Source organism: Lynx rufus, unplaced genomic scaffold (genome assembly GCF_022079265.1).
Source record: "Lynx rufus isolate CCGP_SWC_20201006 ecotype Redwood Valley unplaced genomic scaffold, mLynRuf1.p SCAF_5, whole genome shotgun sequence".
Classification (NCBI taxonomy): domain Eukaryota; kingdom Metazoa; phylum Chordata; class Mammalia; order Carnivora; family Felidae; genus Lynx; species Lynx rufus.
This window is the reverse complement of record NW_025814867.1, coordinates 76705266-76723970: the sequence shown is the minus strand read 5'-3', so window position 1 is coordinate 76723970 and position 18705 is coordinate 76705266. Positions and strand designations below refer to the sequence as shown.

Sequence of the window (18705 nt, the reverse complement as noted above, 5' to 3'; positions counted from 1 at the left end):
CTGTGACAAACACAGCTTACTGTTTGTCAGAATTGGAGGAGTCAGTCCTTTATGTCTTAGGTAACCATTTCTGTAAATTGCATGTTGTGTCCCTCTTTAAACTAGGCGGAGAATATCTTTCTGTCAGTTTCCCGGAAAGAAAAGAGGGAAAATAATCACTTCTTTATTTTTCCTTTAGGAGGGTGATTTGCTTTTTTTTTTTTTTTTTTAATCACAACTTGAATATTCTTCTGCCTTAGAATACCTCAAAGAATTAAGGGAAAAAATGTGAATGGGTCAAGGAAATAATTCAATTATAAGCATATTTGAATCACTAATTAGTTCCTCCCCTCCCATTTTCCTGGGCAGCAAATGCTGGTGCTGTCCTGCCCATACTTGCCTCTCTCACTATGTAGGCACAGCTGAGTGAGTTTAAAATGACCAGGATTTTCAAACAACCAGGTGTACAGAAACACACACTGAAAACACCACACCTGTAGACCCAAAGGGGAAATTCTGAAGATATTTTGTTCTTTTTTTTTTTTTTTCAACGTTTATTTATTTTTGGGAACAGAGAGAGACAGAGCATGAACGGGGGAGGGGCAGAGAGAGAGGGAGACACAGAATCGGAAACAGGCTCCAGGCTCTGAGCCATCAGCCCAGAGCCCGACGCGGGGCTCGAACTCCCGGACAGTGAGATCGTGACCTGGCTGAAGTCGGACGCTTAACCGACTGCGCCACCCAGGCGCCCCATGAAGATATTTTGTTCTAATAGAACAAATTTGTAAGATAATAGCATCCTTTATAGTTACAGCAAGAAAGAGAGAGGAAATTGAGCAGGGAAAAAGCATCCATATTTGCGCCCTGATCCAAAACTCTCCAGTGGATGTGCTCAGCTTGGCCCTAGACTGGTCTGGATGAGTGCCATGGTAAGTTCCCAGAATGCCCATCTGCAGTCTGAGAGATTCTGAGTATTCCCAGGATAACAGCATTATGCTGATCAGCAATAATTACTGCAGTAATTACTGCACACCACTAAGCAGGCTTTTCTTTTTTCTTCTCTCTCCCTCTTTTTTCTTTCTTTCCTTTTCAGTTTCTGGCCCGGGGCAAAGTTTGCCAGGAGCTGCAGCCATCTTGGATACGCAGTGGCTGACCTAATGCTCTACTGGACTTTCCAGAGGCTACACCTCAAAATCAAGTGTTGAATTTTTAAAAATATTCATGGGGCGCCTGGGTGGCGTAGTCGGTTAAGCGTCCGACTTCAGCCAGGTCACGATCTTGCGGTCAGTGAGTTCGAGCCCCGCGTCAGGCTCTGGGCTGATGGCTCAGAGCCTGGAGCCTGTTTCCGATTCTGTGTCTCCCTCTCTCTCTGCCCCTCCCCCGTTCATGCTCTGTCTCTCTCTGTCCCAAAAGTAAATAAACGTTGAAAAAAATAAAAAATAAAAAAAATTCATGTGTAGGCCCCACCCTTATTCTTTTTTTTTCAAAAAATTTTTAATGTTTATTTATTTTTTAAGAGAGAGATAGAATGTGAGCAGGGGAGGGACAGAGAGGGAGGGAGACACAGAATCCAAAGCAGGCTCCAAGTTCTGAGCTGTCGGCACAGAGCCTGATGCGGGGCTCGAACTCATGAACTGTGAGATCAGTGACCTGAGCTGAAGTCGGATGCTTAACTGACTGAGCCACCCAGGCACCCCCCACCCTTAAATATTCTTAACTGAGCCTGCAGTGGGGCATGGGCATCTGAACTTCTTAAATTTCTTGGATAACTCTGATGAGTACTATGGTGTTGGAGTCAGTCCTAATGAGACGGGAACACTGGTAGGGTCACAAGGACAGAGATCCAGCGCTCAGACTATGTAGGTACAGCTAAGTGAATTTAAAATTACCAAGATTTTAAAACTACCAAGTGTATAAGAAACACACTCTGAAAATATCGTACCTGTCCCTGGCACAGACTGCCCCAGCTGCCCGTTTGTGCTATAACACTGACAGCTCAGCCCCCTTTCCTTCTCCACTTGTCCTCCACATACTTGGCCCTTCTCCCTCCTCTCCCCACTGACCGTTCCTGTCTTCCTTTTGGGCCATCGGGAATTAAATCAACTGTAGGCCCTGGAAAGGTCTCCATCCTTCTCTGCTAAGCTTGCCTTCCTATAAGTTGAGGATCAGGCTAATACATTGCATAATTGAGCAAATAATTGGAAACCTGTTGGGTAGAGTTCATGTCCTTCCAACAATAGCAGGGCAAACAGGGACCATATGCTATCCACTGTCTTCCCCTCCTTTCCTGAATCCTGTTATTAACATCATATGGGAAAGCATTAATTTAAAAATCCATTATTTTCAATTCTACTTAGTAATCATGCATTAAAGAAGTATTGTTGCCTCCTAGGTTAAAAAATTTTTTTTGTGGGGCGCCTGGGTGGCGCAGTGGGTTAAGCTTCCGACTTCAGCCAGGTCACGATCTCGCGGTCCGTGAGTTCGAGCCCCGCGTCGGGCTCTGGGCTGATGGCTCAGAGCCTGGAGCCTGTTTCCGATTCTGTGTCTCTCTGCCCCTCCCCCGTTCATGCTCTGTCTCTCTCTGTCCCAAAAATAAATAAACGTTGAAAAAAAAAAAAAAAATTTAAAAAAAAAAAAAAAAAATTTTTTTTGAGATTATAGATGCCTCACAGATAAACTTACATGCGTACATGGTTAAATCCAAACCTTACTCACTCTCCCCTGCACACATAATAACACACCAATGCCAGACAGGTTCATGTTCATATACCTTTTTATGGTGAAACTGCTTTATAAGGCCTGGTAGGTTTTCTGTCTAATTAACTGAAGTGTACCTTCTTGATATAATGGTGTATCCTTGAAGAGTTGGTAGCACTTTTTAAAAAAAAGTCTCTGGTATAGTGGTTTAGACAACAGTTTTCGTAATATGTTACACATTTATTCTTTTTATTTCAAGATCTGATAATGTGTTTCTTATAATGCAGTTGACAAGAGAGTTTATTATATTGCAGGTGACAAGAGAATTTGGTTATTTCTGTGACATACATGTTAAAATTATGACTGATAACATTATAACAGGACATAACAGGTTTTTAGGAATTTTATGTAAGTATATTCTAATATATAACATGTAATGTTTTCATACATATTTATTCTTTTATGCAAACTTTAGAATCATTCTGTTGAGTTTTTTTTAATTTTTTTTTTTTAGCATTTATTCATTTTTGAGAGGCAGAGAGAGACAGAGTGTGAGTGGGGGAGGGGCAGAGACAGGGGGAGACACGGAATCCAAAGCAGGCTCCAGGCACTGAGCTGTGAGCACAGAGCCTGACTCGGGGCTCAAACTCACAGAGAGATCATGACCTGAGTTGAAGTCGGATGCTTAACCAACTGAGCCACTCAGGTGCCCCAAATTATTTTTATTTTTATTAATATTATTATTTCAAGTAGGCACCATGACCCCCGTGGGGCTCAGACTTACGATCCTGAGAGCAAGAGTTACATGCTCTACTGGCTAGCTAGCCAGGTGCCCCTGTTGAGTTATTATTTTTTTTAATACAGAACCACAAGGGTTCTAATGAGAAATTCATATATAATATATATGGAAAATATTTATATTTTCATGCTATTAAATGTTTATATCCAGAAACATGAGTCTGTCTTTATTAAGGTCTTATTATGTTCTTCAATAAAATGGTATAGTTACATTCTTAAAGGTCTTGTATATTTCTTGATAAATTCATTTCTAGGCATTTTTAAAAACAGCTTTAGTGATGCATAATTTACTTTATAAAGTTGCACAACCATCGCCATGTATCAGTTTTAGGACTTGTCATTACCCCCAAAATTTCCCTCAAGTCTTTTTGCAGCTTACCCCCCTCCTACCCCTGGCCTTAGGCAACCACTGATCTTTCTGTCTCTATAGATTTGCCTTTTTGGACATTTACTGTGAATGGCATCATATGATATGTAATTTTTTGTATCTGGCTTCCTTCAGTTTGCATAATGTTGTGAGGCTCATTTGAATTGTAGCATGTATCAGTAGTTTGCTGATAGTATTTTGATTGCTGAATAGTATTCTAATGTATAACTATACCACATCATTTTTTTTATCCATTCATCAGTTGATGAGCTATTACGAATAATACTATTATGGATATTTATATACAAGTTTTATGTGGAAATATGTTTTCATTTTTCTTAGGTAGATTCCTAGGAGTGAAGTTGCTCAGTTGAACAATAAGCTTATCTTTTTAAAAAATTACGAGACTTTTTAAAGTAGGTATACTGTTTGAGATTTTCACAAGTAATGTCTGAGGATTTCAGTTACTCCACATCATCACAGACATTTGGTAGTGATGTCTTTTTGATAGTAGTCATTCTAGTGGGTCTATATTAGTTCTCTCTAGCTACATAACACATTACCCCCAAATGTAACTGCTTAAAATCAAACATTTATTATTTGGCAGTTTCTGTGGGTCAGGAATGTAGATGTGGTTAGCTTGGTCCTCTGGTTTAGGGTTTCACAAAAGATTGCATTCAAGGTATTGCCGCTGGCTCTTTTCACCTCAAGGCTTGAATGGGGGAGAATCTGCTTCCAAATTCATTCAAGTAGTTGTTAGTAAGATTCAGTCCCATAGGGTGTGTTGGCCCTGTTCCTTGTTGGCTGTTGGCTGAAGGTCTCCTTCAGTTCTTTGCCACATGAGCTTCCCCAAAGGGCAGTTCACATATGGCAGCTAGCTTCCATTAGAATGAACAGGTGAGTTGGGGCGCCTGGGTGGCGCAGTCGGTTAAGCGTCCGACTTCAGCCAGGTCACGATCTCACGGTCCGTGGGTTCGAGCCCCGCGTCAGGCTCTGGGCTGATGGCTCAGAGCCTGGAGCCTGGAGCCTGTTTCCGATTCTGTGTCTCCCTCTTTCTCTGCCCCTCCCCCGTTCATGCTCTGTCTCTCTCTGTCCCAAAAAAAATAAATAAACGTTGAAAAAAAAATTAAAAAAAAAAAAAGAATGAACAGGTGAGAGAGCAAGAGAGGGTCAATGAGACTGAAGCCAGTCTTTTTGTAACTTAATCTCAAAAATGACATTACTTAGAGACTACCTACCACATTCACTATGGTTTGTTTGTTTTTTATCACTGTGGTTTGAATTTGCATTTCCTTAATGACTGATGATACTGAATACCTCTTCACATATGTATTAGCCATTCATATATCATCTTTGGTGAAATATCCCTCAAAATTTTGCCCATTTAGAAAATTGAGTTGTTTGCCTTCTTACTATTGAGAGACAAGAATTCTTTAAATACTCTGGATACAAATACTTCATTAGATATTTGATTTGTAAATCATACTAGTCTTCTGTTGATAACAATTACTGCAAGTTTCGTAGTTTAAACAACACCAATTTTTGTTATCTTACAGATCTATAGGTCAGAAGTGTGGTGGGAGGTTTTCACTGGCCTAAAATCCAGTGTCTGCAGCTGTACTCCTTTCTGGAAGCTTTAGGGGAAAATCTGTTTCCTGCTCAGTCAGGTTGTTGGCACAATTCAGTGTCTTGTGTTATAGGACCAACATCTCCAAGTTCTTGCTGGTTGTAAGTTGAAATGAATGGCTTAGAGGCCACTGAGTTCTCTGATTCTTGGCCTCTTACCTCCACCTTCAAAGCCACTTCATCACCAACAGGTCAAATCTTCCCCATGCTGTGTCTCTCTTACCTTTCCTCCTCACCAGTGTCTCTCTCCACATAGCTGGGAAAGGGTCTCCTCTTTTAAGGACTCATGTGATTAGGTTGGGAACATCTAGACAATAAAGGATAATCTCCACATCTCAAGTTCTTTAACATTCATCATATCTGTAGAGTCCCTTTGCCATGTAAGGTTACATACTCATAGGTTCTAGGGATTAGGAAGTAGACATGGGGAGGGGGGCATTACTCTGCCTGCCATACAAATATTTTCTCCCAGTCTATGGCTTATCATTTCTTTTTCTTTTTCTTTTTTAATGTTTATTTATTTTTGAGACAGAGAGAGACAGAGCATAAGCGGAGGAGGGGTAGAGAGAAAGGGAGACCCAGAATCCGAAGCAGGCTCCAGGCTCTGAGCTGTCGGCACAGAGCCCGACGCAGGACTCGAACTCACAAGCTGTGAGATCATGACCTGAGCCCAAGTCGGATGCTCAACCGACCGAGCCACCCAAGCGCCCCAATCATTTCTTTTTCTTTATGGTGTTCTTTGAAGTGCAATGTCTTTAATTTTGATGAAGTTCAGTTTATTGATTTTTTTCTTTCATGGATTATGCTAAGAATACTTTGCCTAACCCGAGGTCCTGAAGCTTTTCTGTTTTCTTCTAGGAATTTTTATAGTTTTAGCTCTTCAATGTAGATTTATGATCCACTGTGAGTTAATTTTTGTATATGGTTCTAGGTAAGGATCCATTTATTTTTTATTTTTTATTTTTTTTGCATGTAGCTATCCAGTTATTTCAGCACCATTTATCGAAAAAACTCTCCTTACTTCACTTGAATTGTTTTGGCACCTGTGTTGAAAATCAGTTGGCTCTCATTGTCAGGATTAAATTTTGAACACTCAGTTCTCTTCCACTGATTTGTGTGTCTCTCCTTGCACCAATATAGCACTGCCTTCTTTTCTAGGTGTTTTTAAATTTTTGTTACTGTTAGGGACAGAGTTAAGATTATTTTGGATTTAAAATATTCTTAACTCAGAAATATTTTCCTGAAACCTACGGAGAGTTTAATATTTCATCTACTATAACACTGTCTCGGTTTTGGAACAGAAGGAAAATGCAATTTTTATGCCGAAATTAGGTAACTTGAAAATTACTTTGAATCTGTTGAATTCTATCTTGCAGGACTAAGGTGCAAAGATAACAGATATTTTGATATTAGTGTTACGTTAAGTATTTTGATGAATAGCATTTAATTTTGTATTTTGAATTTGAATAGGTTATATTATTATTATTATTGTTATTATTTGTTCATATTCCCTTGGTACAAGTAACATTTCCAAAGATGTGATTATCTTTCTTATTTCTGGAAGGTCAATCTCTAGAATCCCGTAGACTCTGCAACAAGCCAATTCAGAGCTTGCCCAACATGGACGAAATTTTCAGCGAAGCCCTTTTGAAGATGCGGAAGCAGCATCCTGGGTGCCTTTCTCAGGAGACTTGTGTCCGTGCAGTCCAGGCTGCTGTACAGTATCCCTATGAGGTGGGCATCAAGAAGGAAGAGGAGCTGTTTATGTACCTTCAGAGATCAGGGCAGGCTCAAGCCCTGCAATATGCTTTCTTTGCTGAGAGGAAGGCAAATAAGTGGTCACCTCCCTCTGGAGCATCCTGGAAAACGGCGTCAGCGCGGCCCATCTCCTCAGTTGGTGTTGTCGGTAAGAACGTAGTGCAGTTAAAGTCATTTTCCAAATCTGCACATATAAAGTGATACCATTTGCTTAGGGCCACTGGGTATCAGACTCTATGCTAAACACGTTACTTGCGTAGCTAACTTATTTTGCACCCCAGCCCATGAATTATCTTCATTTTACATGTGAGGCCTAGAGACACCAACCTTCTCAACAGTAAGCTAAACACAGGCGGTGTAAGGGTCTACATTCGGTCTGTCTGACTCCAGACTCTGGGCATTTTTTACTCATCCCCTCCTCTTCCCTGCATGAATCTCTCACTCCTGGGTTTCCCAACAATGGTTATTACTTCTGCCACATTTCAAGGTATGGTCTGTCACTCTTATAGCTAGGTATTTGGAATGAAGGCTCTGCCTTTCTGGTCCCTGGGTCCATTCACTTCTCGTCATTCAACATCACTCTCCTCAAATCTCTCTGCACCCTGAAACAGTGACCTTAATTTTTCCCTCAGCGATTTTCCCAAACAAAACGTCTTCTTTCCTCAGAAGCTAGCCCTCTGATTAGCTTCTTTGTGCCACTTTCCTAATCTTCCTTTGCTCTTAGTCTTGACCCAAGAATGGTCTTTGGTGGATTTTATTTTTATTTTTTTAAATATAATTTATTGTCAAGTTAGCTAGCATACAGTGTATACAGTGTGCTCTTGGCTTCGGGAGTAGATTCCCATGATTGATCGCTTATATACAACACCAGAGCTCATCCCAGCAAATGCCTCATCCCTCAATGCCCATCATCCATTTTCCCCTCTCTCCTGCACCGCCCCCATCAACCCTCAGTTTGTTCTCTGTATTTAAGAGTCTCATATGGTTTGCCTCCCTCTCTCTTTGAAACTATTTTTCCCCTTCCCGTCCCCCATGGTCTGTTAAGGTTCTCAAATTCCACATATGAGTAAAAACATAGGATATCTGTCTTTCTCTGACTGACTTATTTCACTTAGCATAATACCCTCGAGTTTCATCCACCTTGTTGCAAATGGCAAGATTTCATTCTTTCTCATTGCCAAGTAGTATTCCATGATATATATAAACCACATCTTCTTTATCCATTCATCAGTTGACGGACATTTGGGCTCTTTCCATAATTTGGCTATTGTTGAAAGTGCTGCTACAAACAGTGGGGTACATGTGTCCCTATGAATCAATACTTCTATATCCTTTGGATAAACTTCTAGTAGTGCTATTCCTGGGTCATAGGGTAATTCTATTTTTCATTTTTTGAGTAACCTCCACACTGTTTTCCAGAGTGGCTGCACCAGTTTGCATTCCCACCAACAGTGTAAGAGGCTTCCCGTTTCTCCACATCCTCACCAACATCTCTTGTTGCCTGAGTTGTTAATTTTAGCTACTCTAACTGGTGTGAGGTGGTGTTGCAAGGTGGTTTTGATTTGTATTTCCCTGATGATGAGCGATGTTGAGCATCTTTTCATGTGTCTGTTGGCCATCTGGATGTCTTCTTTGGGGAAGTGTCTCTTCATGTCTTCTGCCCATTTCTTCACTGGATTATTTGTTTTTTCAGGTGTTGAGTTTGGTAAGTTCTTTATAGATTTTGGATACTAACCCTTTATCCAATATGTCATTTGCAAATACCTTTTCCTATTCCATCACAAAAATTAACTGTTGGGACTTCATCAAGATAAAAAGCTTCTGCACTGCAAAGGAAACAACCAACTAAAAGGCAACTGATGGAATAGGAGAAGATATTTGCAAATGACATATTGGATAAAGGGTCTCTGGTGGATTTTAAACCCCCGGAAATGATAAGCAAAATGTTATATGTGTCAGCTATGTACAGTCTTCTGGGGGAGGAAGTCCATAGTTTCCTGAAAGTGTCAGCTTTCTTAACCCTCACCCAGCTGTCCAGCACCAACCCAGTTTGGAGGAAAAGAGCCCGCTCAACATCTTCTCGGCCTATTGTATCAGTCACACTGTGCTCCTTCCAGTCTGGACTCTGCTCACTTTTGACTTTTTTTAATGCTTATTTATTTATTTTGAGAAAGAGAGCAAGAAGCACATGTTCACAGTAGGGGAGGGGCAGAGAGAGAGGGAGAGAGAGAATCCCAAGCAGGCTCCATGCTGTCAGCACAGGACCTAACATGGGACTCAATCCCATGAACCATAAGATCCTGACCTGGGCTGAAATCAAGAGTTGGACGCTTAACTGACTGAGCTACCCAGACACCCCCCAGTTACAGTTTTTAAACAAGGTGGATAGAGAGAGTGAGACAGAGAACTATGAATGTTCCTTTTTTTTGTGCTTTTTCAGCAGCACCAATATTTATTCCTAGTTGATGTGCACTTAACCTGTTTCTTCTTCTCTATATTCCTTCACGCCAAGAATAATTAATGCAATACAATTGCAAAGGTGAAATATATCAGTATTGTGTTGGTCAATCATTGTTTGAGAGTTTCCCTAGTTCCTTGTTGTGAGGCTTTATAAAAAGATTCTAGGGGCGCCTGGGTGGCGCAGTCGGTTAAGCGTCCGACTTCAGCCAGGTCACGATCTCACGGTCCGTGAGTTCGAGCCCCGCGTCGGGCTCTGGGCTGATGGCTCGGAGCCTGGAGCCTGTTTCACATTCTGTGTCTCCCTCTCTCTCTGCCCCTCCCCCGTTCATGCTCTGTCTCTCTCTGTCCCAAAAATAAATAAAAAAACGTTGAAAAAAAAAATTAAAAAAAAAAAAAAGATTCTAAATTCATGTCTGACGTGAAATGTCTAAAAGTCTGAAGTTGTTTTGCTTCTGTTTTTGTTTTTGAGTTTATTTATTTTGAGTCAGAGAGAGGGGGAAAGAGCTGGGGAAGGGCAGAGAGAGAGAGGGAGAGAGAGAATCCTAAGCAGGCTCTGCGCTATGAGTGGAGAGCCCAATGCAGGGCTCGATCTCACAGTTTGTGAGATCATGATTTGAGCTCAATCTCACAAACTGTGAGATCATGATTTGAGCCAAAATAAAGAGTTGAGCGCTTAACTGACTGAGCCACCTAGGTGCCCCTGAAGTTGTTTTTTTTAAGTGTACCCCGTATTGTTCAGAAAAATATTTGTAAAAGCATTTAAGGGGCACTTGCGTGGCTCAGTTGGTTGAATGTCTGACTTCGGCTGTGCTCCTGATCTCAACAGTTTGTGAATTCAAGCCCCATGTTGGACTCTCTGCTGAAAGCTCAGAGCCGAGAGCCTGTTTCAGATTCTGTGTCTCCCTCTCTTTCTACCTCTCACCTGCTTGCACTCTCTCTCTCTCTCAAAAATAAATAAACATTAAAAATTTTTTTTGAAGAAAAACCATTTAAAATACATAGATGATAACCTGGATACAAATAAAGTGAGAGTTTGGTCATCCCCCTTCTTCATGTCTGTCCCCATACTGCCCTGTACTTGTTCATTGTGACTCAGCCTCCCACTGTACCCAGTGCCCTCTGGAACGCTCCTACAGCCTCTTCTGCTTCACTAATGACTCCTTGTCTGTCTCCTGCCTGAAACCTTGCTTACTCTGGGCAGCCCTCTCAGGAGAACGCTACTGCTTCTTTCACGGCCCAGGAGCCCCAGTGGCACTTCCCAATTCCCTTCTCAGACCATTATCTCTTTCAAGACACTCCTCTGTAGCTCTGCCATCTGCTCTTATCGTTCTGTCCCTCCTCATTACTGTATTGCGCCCCCCACCCCCACCTCCACTTGGCTGAAAATTCTGGTACCTGGCTCACAGTTATCCACTTTCTCCCAAATCCAGCTGCCATCCTGATTGTCTTCATCATCCGTGTGGACAATGCATCCAGTCCTGTTCCTTCCAGGTGCCTTTGCCTCCTCAGATCCAGTAATGTTCATATACTTCAATTCCATGACCCCTACTCATGCCTTTACCATGGGTCTTGTCTTTACCCTGAATATTCCTCCACCTCTGAAATTCCAAATCCAACCTTTACCCCACAACCTTGTATCTTCCCACATCTTTTAGTTGGTTATTCCAACTGCATCCGTTCCTTGATCAGCTCCCCTTATCTTGACTTTCTTGTCCATTCAGATTTCATTTCCAGGGTCATCATGTCAGCCACGCTCTTGTCAGTGACTTCAAACACTCCATGACTTACCGCCCTTTCACTCTGCCCTCTGGCAAAACCCCAACTGTGTACTTCCACGAGCCCATTTCTCAGAACAGGGCTGGGCGCTCTCAAAGCCATCAAAAGGGGAGGAGACTGCAGTGGACTAGAACTGCAGAACCAGTAGTGAAAGCAGCCCTTATTCTTTATTTACTTCTGTCAAAAGAAGACGTTCTTGACCAGATTTAATTCCATGGCAGTTAAAGACAATAGGTTGTTAGGGAAGCAGGACTCCTTGCTCCTGTCTATATGTGTTTAATGAGGAAAAATTAGTAAACTAAAGTCAATATTAATATAATATGTACCTTTGAAAAGGTAATTCCCAACAGTGAAAAGCTTGGCTTTTCAGCCCTTTGTTTGTGAGATCTTGGAGACACAAGTTTGTGAAAAGAAAAATTAGGAGCTAAGAACTTAAAAAAATTTTTTTTTCAACGTTTATTTATTTTTTGGGGGGACAGAGAGAGACAAAGCATGAACAGGGGAGGGGCAGAGAGAGAGGGAGACACAGAATCGGAAACAGGCTCCAGGCTCTGAGCCATCAGCCCAGAGCCTGATGCCGGGCTCGAACTCACGGACCGCGAGATCGTGACCTGGCTGAAGTCGGACGCTTAACCGACTGCGCCACCCAGGCACCCCGAAGAACTTTTTAAAAAGAAATACATATTGTGTTTTCATGTATGTTTTGGTTTCAGTGATTAAATGATCTGTGTCAGTTTATCATCGAGCTAAAGAGAATCTAAAATTATGGTTAGGACACTTACAAAAAGCATTTATGGTTTGGATTATGAGTGGATTTGTAGTCAAAGGTCATTTAGCAGATCTCTAAGAGATGAGCTCTGAAGAACTGAACTCTATTGGGCCACCTGGGTGGCTCATTTGGTTAAGCATCCGACTTTGGATTAGGCCATGATCTTCTGGTGTGTGAGTTGGGCTCTGCACTGATGGCTTGGAGCCCGACGTTGGGCTCTGCACTGATGGCTTGGAGCCTGGAGCCTGCTTCTGATTCTCTGTCTCCTTCTCTCTCTCTGCCCCTCCCCCACTCAGGTGCTCACTCTCTCTCCCTCACAAATAAATAAATAAAACATTAGAAAAAAAAAAGAACTATACCTTCAGAAGTTGCCTTTCCTTCCCTGCTCTGTTGTCAGTTCTGAGATATCACTTACCTTACGCTACGCTTTACAAATTGCTTTCATGCTACATCTTGTTAGTCCTTGTTGTCTCTGTGAGATTATAATTTCTATAATGGTAGAAATGTTATGTGGAGCTTGAGACTGAGAGCCAGGAGGCCAGGGTTTTGAACATCATGCTCTACCTCCTATTTACCCAGGCTAAAGTTTAGGATACAAGTTGCCATAGCAGTGAGAGCTATCCAGCCTTCTTGCTACTGAGTGAAATGCAGATGTTTATTAATTTTGGAAAACTAAACGTTTTCAAATAATGTAATATATTTGTTATATTAAGTAAGTTAATACAATTTGAAAATTAAATATATCCCAGAGAAACAATGATTTCTGATGACTGATAGCATTCTGTATTCAAAACCAATCCCAAAGCTGGTCAGTGGGTTTCATCCACAATGGGTTTCATCAACAAAATGGTTTCATCCACAATGGGTTGGTTAGGTAACAGATAACCTGCTGCTGTAATAGATAATACTGGTTTAACACAATAAAGATTTATTTCCTGCTTGCTCCATATGGTCATCTAAGACCAGTTTTTTTTTGTTTTCTGTTTTTTTTTGTTTTTGTTTTTTTTTTCCAACTAATGGCTCTGCCATTCTCCTTTGGAGAGAGTCAGTAAACTTTTTTTGTTAAGGGCCAGATAATAAATATTTTAGGCTTTCTGGGCCAGCCATATCATCTCTTTAACAACTGCTCAACTCTGCACACAAAAACAGCCATAGATAATATGGAGTCAAATTAGTGTGGTTGTGTTCCAATAAAACTTTATTTATGGGACTGAAATTTGAATTTGATATAATTCGCATGTGTCAGAAAATATTATTCTTTTTTGTTGTTGTTGTTGTTTTCAACTATTTGAAATACAAAACCATTCTTAGCTCACCAGCAGTACTAAAATAGGCAGTGGGATGGATTTGGCCCTCAGACCATAGTTTGCCAGCACCTGCTCGACAGTCTCCTCCAAGGCCTTACAGTTGTTCTCTGCATCTTCTACATCCTGGTAGTAATGAGGGATCTTGTGTGAATTGTTAGAGTTATTTATATATTTTGATGCAAGTCCTTTACTAGATATATGATTCCATGGTTCTTATTATTTTCTTTATGGCATCCTTTGAAGCACAAAAATTTTTAATTTTGATGGTGTCTAATTTATCTATTTTTTTCTTTTGTTGCTTATGCTTTTGGTATGTCTAAGAAACCATTGCCTTATCCAAGGTCATGGAGATTTACTAATAAGAGTTTTATAGTTTTAACTCTTCAGGCTGTGATCCAATTTGAATTAGTTTTTGTAAATGATGTGAGGTAGGAGTTCAACATCATTCTTTTGCATATGGATATCCTGTTGTCCCAGCATAATTTGTTGAAAAGACTATCCTTTCCCCCATTGAATTACCTTGGCACCCTTATCAAAAATTGATTGGCCATAAGTTATGAGATTATTTCAGAACTCTCAATTATATTTCATTGCTCTATTATGTCTATCCTTATACCACACTGTCTTGAATACCATAGCTTTGTCATAAATTTTTAAATTGGGAAGAGTGAATCCTCCAACTTTGTTCTTCCTCTTCAATATTATTTTGGTTATTCTAGATTCCTTGTATTTCTATATGAGTTTTAGGGATATCATGTTAATTTCTGCAAAAAGCCAGTTGGATTTTTGATAGGGATTACATTGGATCTGCAGATCAATTTGGGTAGTGTTGCCATTTTAACAATACTAAGTCTTCTGATCTATGAACATGGGTTGTCTTTCTATTTATTTAGGTCTTCTTTAATTTATTTCAACAATGTTTTCTGTTTTTTAGGGTACAAGTCTTACAATTCTTTCTTAAATTTATTGTGAAGTATTTTATTCTTTTTAATGCTATTGTAAGCAGATTTGTTTTCTTAATTTCATATTCAGATTGTTCATTGCTAGTATATAGAAATAAAATTGATTTTTGTATATAGATCTTGTATAATGCAACCTTGCTGAACTTGTTTATTAATTCTAATAGTGTGTATGTGTGTGAATATTACTGAATGTCCCATCCTCTGAAGCACTTAACACAGTGCCTAATCTTAACTAATATTCAATCCATTTGTATTTCTTGAGAGCTTGTTTGGAGGTTCTAGCAGCTACTCATATACCCTTGACCAAAGAACAGTCCTTCTGTATCAGGGAAGGTTGTCCTCTTCAACCAAGAATGCGGCTTCTATTTGTATTCCTTGAATTGATCTCTTTAAATGCCCCATTGCCACAGAAGCCTCTCATTTACTGAGTATTTTCCAGTTCCCAACATCACTGAATCATTCTTTCTCTGCTTGACTCTTATCTGCAGGCTTGGGAACAATGGGCCAAGGCATCGTCATTTCTTTTGCAAAGGCCAAGATCCCTGTGATTGCTATAGAATTGGACAAGAAGCAGCTAGAGACTGCCGATGGGATAATAACCTCTGTTTTGGAAAAGGAAGCATCCAAAATGCAGCATAGCAGCCACCATTGGTCAGGACCAAAACCCAGGTTAACTACGTCTATGAAAGAGCTTGGTGGTGTAGATTTAGTCATTGAAGCAGTATTTGAGGAAATTAACTTGAAGAAGCAAGTCTTTGCTGAATTGTCAGCTGTGTGCAAGCCAGAAACTTTTTTGTGCACCAATACTTCAGCCCTGGACATCGATGAGATTGCTTCTTCCACTGATCGCCCTCACTTGGTCATTGGCACTCACTTCTTCTCACCAGCTCATATCATGAGGTTGTTAGAGATTATTCCCAGCCAATACTCTTCCCTTACTACTATTGCCACAGTTATGAATTTATCAAAAAAGATTAAAAAAATTGGAGTAGTTGTAGGTAACTGTAAGGGATTTGTTGGCAATCGAATGTTAAAGCATTATTTCAATCAGTCATATTTCTTGTTAGAAGAAGGCAGTAAGCCAGAAGAGATAGACCAGGTGCTAGAAGAGTTTGGTTTCAAAATAGGACCTTTTAGAGTGTCAGATCTTTCTGGATTGGATGTGGGTTGGAAATATCGACAAAGGGAAGGCCTTACTGGACCTACGTTGCCTCCAGGAACTCCTGCCCGAAAGCGGGGCAATGAGAGATATTGCCCAATTCCCGATATGCTCTGTGAATTAGGACGATTTGGCCAGAAGACAGGTAAGGGTTGGTACCAATATGATAAGCCATTGGGTAGGATTCACAAACCTGATCCCTGGCTTTCTGAATTTCTGTCACAGTACAGAGAAACCTATCACATTGAACCACGCATCATTAGCCGGGATGAGATCCTTGAGCGCTGCTTATATTCACTCATCAATGAAGCATTCCGTATCTTGGGAGAAGGGATAGCTGCTACTCCAGAGCACATTGATGTTGTCTATTTATATGGGTATGGATGGCCAAGGCACGTGGGTGGGCCCATGTTCTATGCCTCCACAGTTGGGTTGCCGACAGTGCTAGAGAAGTTGCAGAAATATTATAGGCAGAATCTTGATATTCCACAACTAGAGCCCTGTGACTATCTGAAAAAATTGGCTTCCTTAGGAAACCCTCCTCTGAAAGAATGGCAAAGCTTGGCAGGACCCCCTAGCAGTAAATTGTGATTCAGCCTTCCAGGCTGTGCCTCACATGCTGACATCAGGTGATGCTCACTGAATTTCACTGAAATTAAATCTGAAAATCCAAAGTAAGATTGCTCTGAAATACAAAGCAAAAGAAATAATTGGTTAGATAAACCTTCTCTTTGGGTCTTCTGTCTGATTATCCTAATGGGTCAAATCTTTAGGAGTGTGCTTCCTATGCCTCTGAATCTGTCCCTATTGAGTAAATTATTTCAATCCCACTGAATAAACTGTGTTAATACCAAAATAGCTAAGGAAAGAGACTCATGAATAAGTTGAGGCTTCCAAGTGCTTTGATCATTGGAGAAGGGTGTCATCAATTAATGACTGAAAAATGCAACTAAGCCACAAATTCATTTTATCCCTTTAAAACTCACACACGTGGCACTGGTAGGAAATCTTATGGATCTGTCATTCAACAAACATCCATTGTGCACCTCCTGAGCATCTTGCACAGCATGTGGCAAACCTGGAGTCCAGAGGGGCATTAATCCAGCATGGAAATCTGTGATGAAGTTTAGTCCATAGTCTGCGAGGTGGAGTGGAGATAGTTGGCAGGGTTGAATCAACAATGAGGGTCTTTGTGAGTGAGAATGGAAAGTTGCTCAAGGAGAGGCAGAAGTAGTTACCAGAAAGAGAGGAAGAGTGTCAAAAGCATACCAGTATTAAAGTGGGCAAAACACAGTTGAGAAATAGTGAGGGAGTCAAGTACTTCACACTAGAATGGGGAACTCAGAGTAGCTTGGCAAGTCATACTTGGTGTATTACTTCCATCTACAGCCCAGGTACATGTGCACAGTTGTGCTTGCTGCTTGTAAGGCGCTCAGTAATGTTTGTTGATAATTTCCGCAGGACCAGGAGATGTCTACAACCTATCTTTCTTTTCTGTGCATGGAGACGAAACAGAAAGTAATCATTATTGATTTAATGTAAGAAGGGATCTTAGAAAACATCTAATCTCCTCTGATTCTATGATAAAGTAATGATGCCAATTTCCCGGTCATGATGAGCTTTGTGATGCCGGATATGCAAATTGTTGAATCTTGAAAAGTCTGACATGACTGCAAAATAAATTCTGTATAGTTCTGTTATAATTATAAGAGTTCTCTTTATACTTTTAATGGGCTGGTCAACGCAAAAACTTGTACACAAATGTTTATAGCAGTGTTCTTCATAGGAGCCCCAAGTTGGAAACAACCTAAATCTCCATCAACTGGTGAATAGATGAACAAAGTATAGTATAGCTATATAATAGAATATTTGGCCATAGAAAGAAACAAAGTACTGATATTTACTACAACATGATGAACCTTCAAAATGTCATGCTAAATGAAAAAAGCCAATCACAGAAGGCCACATATTGTATAGACATTTATATGAAATTTCCAAAGTAGGCAAACCTGTAGGGAAAGAAAGCAGATCGTAGGATGCCTAAGACTGGAATAATTAGGGGCTAGGGAATGGGGAGTGACTGCTAATGGGGACAGGGTTTCTTTTTGGGTTGATGAAAACATTCTGAAATTATTGTGGTGATGGTTACATTACTCTGTGAATCTACTACAAAACACTGAGTTGTGTAGTTTTAAATGAGTGAATTGTATGGTACGTGAATTATTCCTCAGAACTGTCAGTAAATAAGTAAATAAACAAATGGGCTCAAGTTGTCTTTTAGTGTGATGTAAATGAACTTTCATAGTATTTTCACCTGTGAACCCAAATAAAATTATCAAACGTTCTGATAGAGAAATATGGAATGAATATGTTTTCTGTTATCAAAAACAAAAACAAACAAAAACCCTAGAGTGTGCCTTGAATTATAGTTTAATTTAGAATAATTTTTCAATTGTATGTTGAGGATTTTTATATAAATTGGTCCTTGAAATTAAAGATAACAATAGAAAATGGGCGCCTGTTTGGCTCAATCAGTAGAGCATGCAACTCTTGATTTGGGGTTGTGAGTTTGATAAAGATTAAAAATAAAATCTTTAGGGGCGCCTGGGTGGCGCAGTCGGTTGAGCGTCCGACTTCAGCCAGGTCACGATCTCGCGGTCCATGAGTTCGAGCCCCGCGTCAGGCTCTGGGCTGATGGCTCGGAGCCTGGAGCCTGTTTCAGATTCTGTGTCTCCCTCTCTCTCTGCCCCTCCCCCGTTCATGCTCTGTCTCTCTCTGTCCCAAAAATAAATAAAAACGTTGAAAAAAAATTAAAAAAATAATAATAAAAAAAATAAAATAAAATCTTTAGGAGCGCCTGGGTGGCTCAGTCAGTTAAGTGTCTGACTTCACTTCGGGTCTATGATCCTGCTATTCATGAGTTCGAGCCCCATGTAGGGCTCTGTACTGACAGCTCAGAGCCTGGAACCTGCTTTGGATTCTATGTCTCCTCTCTCTGCCCTTCCCCCACTTGCATTCTGTCTGTCTGTCTCTCTCTCTCTCTCTCT

At 40.5% G+C, this 18705-nt stretch overlaps 1 protein-coding gene across 2 annotated transcripts in view; it reads left to right on the top strand.

Moving 5' to 3' along the window:
• The window catches only part of EHHADH (enoyl-CoA hydratase and 3-hydroxyacyl CoA dehydrogenase), a 48776-nt gene extending 30762 nt beyond the window's left edge, over positions 1–18014 (top strand). For both annotated transcript variants that reach the window (XM_047099981.1, XM_047099982.1), the window contains 2 exons: positions 7032–7373; positions 14988–18014. In XM_047099981.1, coding sequence (XP_046955937.1) covers positions 7032–7373; positions 14988–16249 — 1604 coding nt within the window. In that variant the 3' untranslated portion in view covers positions 16250–18014. The remainder of the gene's footprint in view (positions 1–7031; positions 7374–14987) is intronic.
• The last annotated feature ends 691 nt before the right edge of the window (positions 18015–18705 follow it).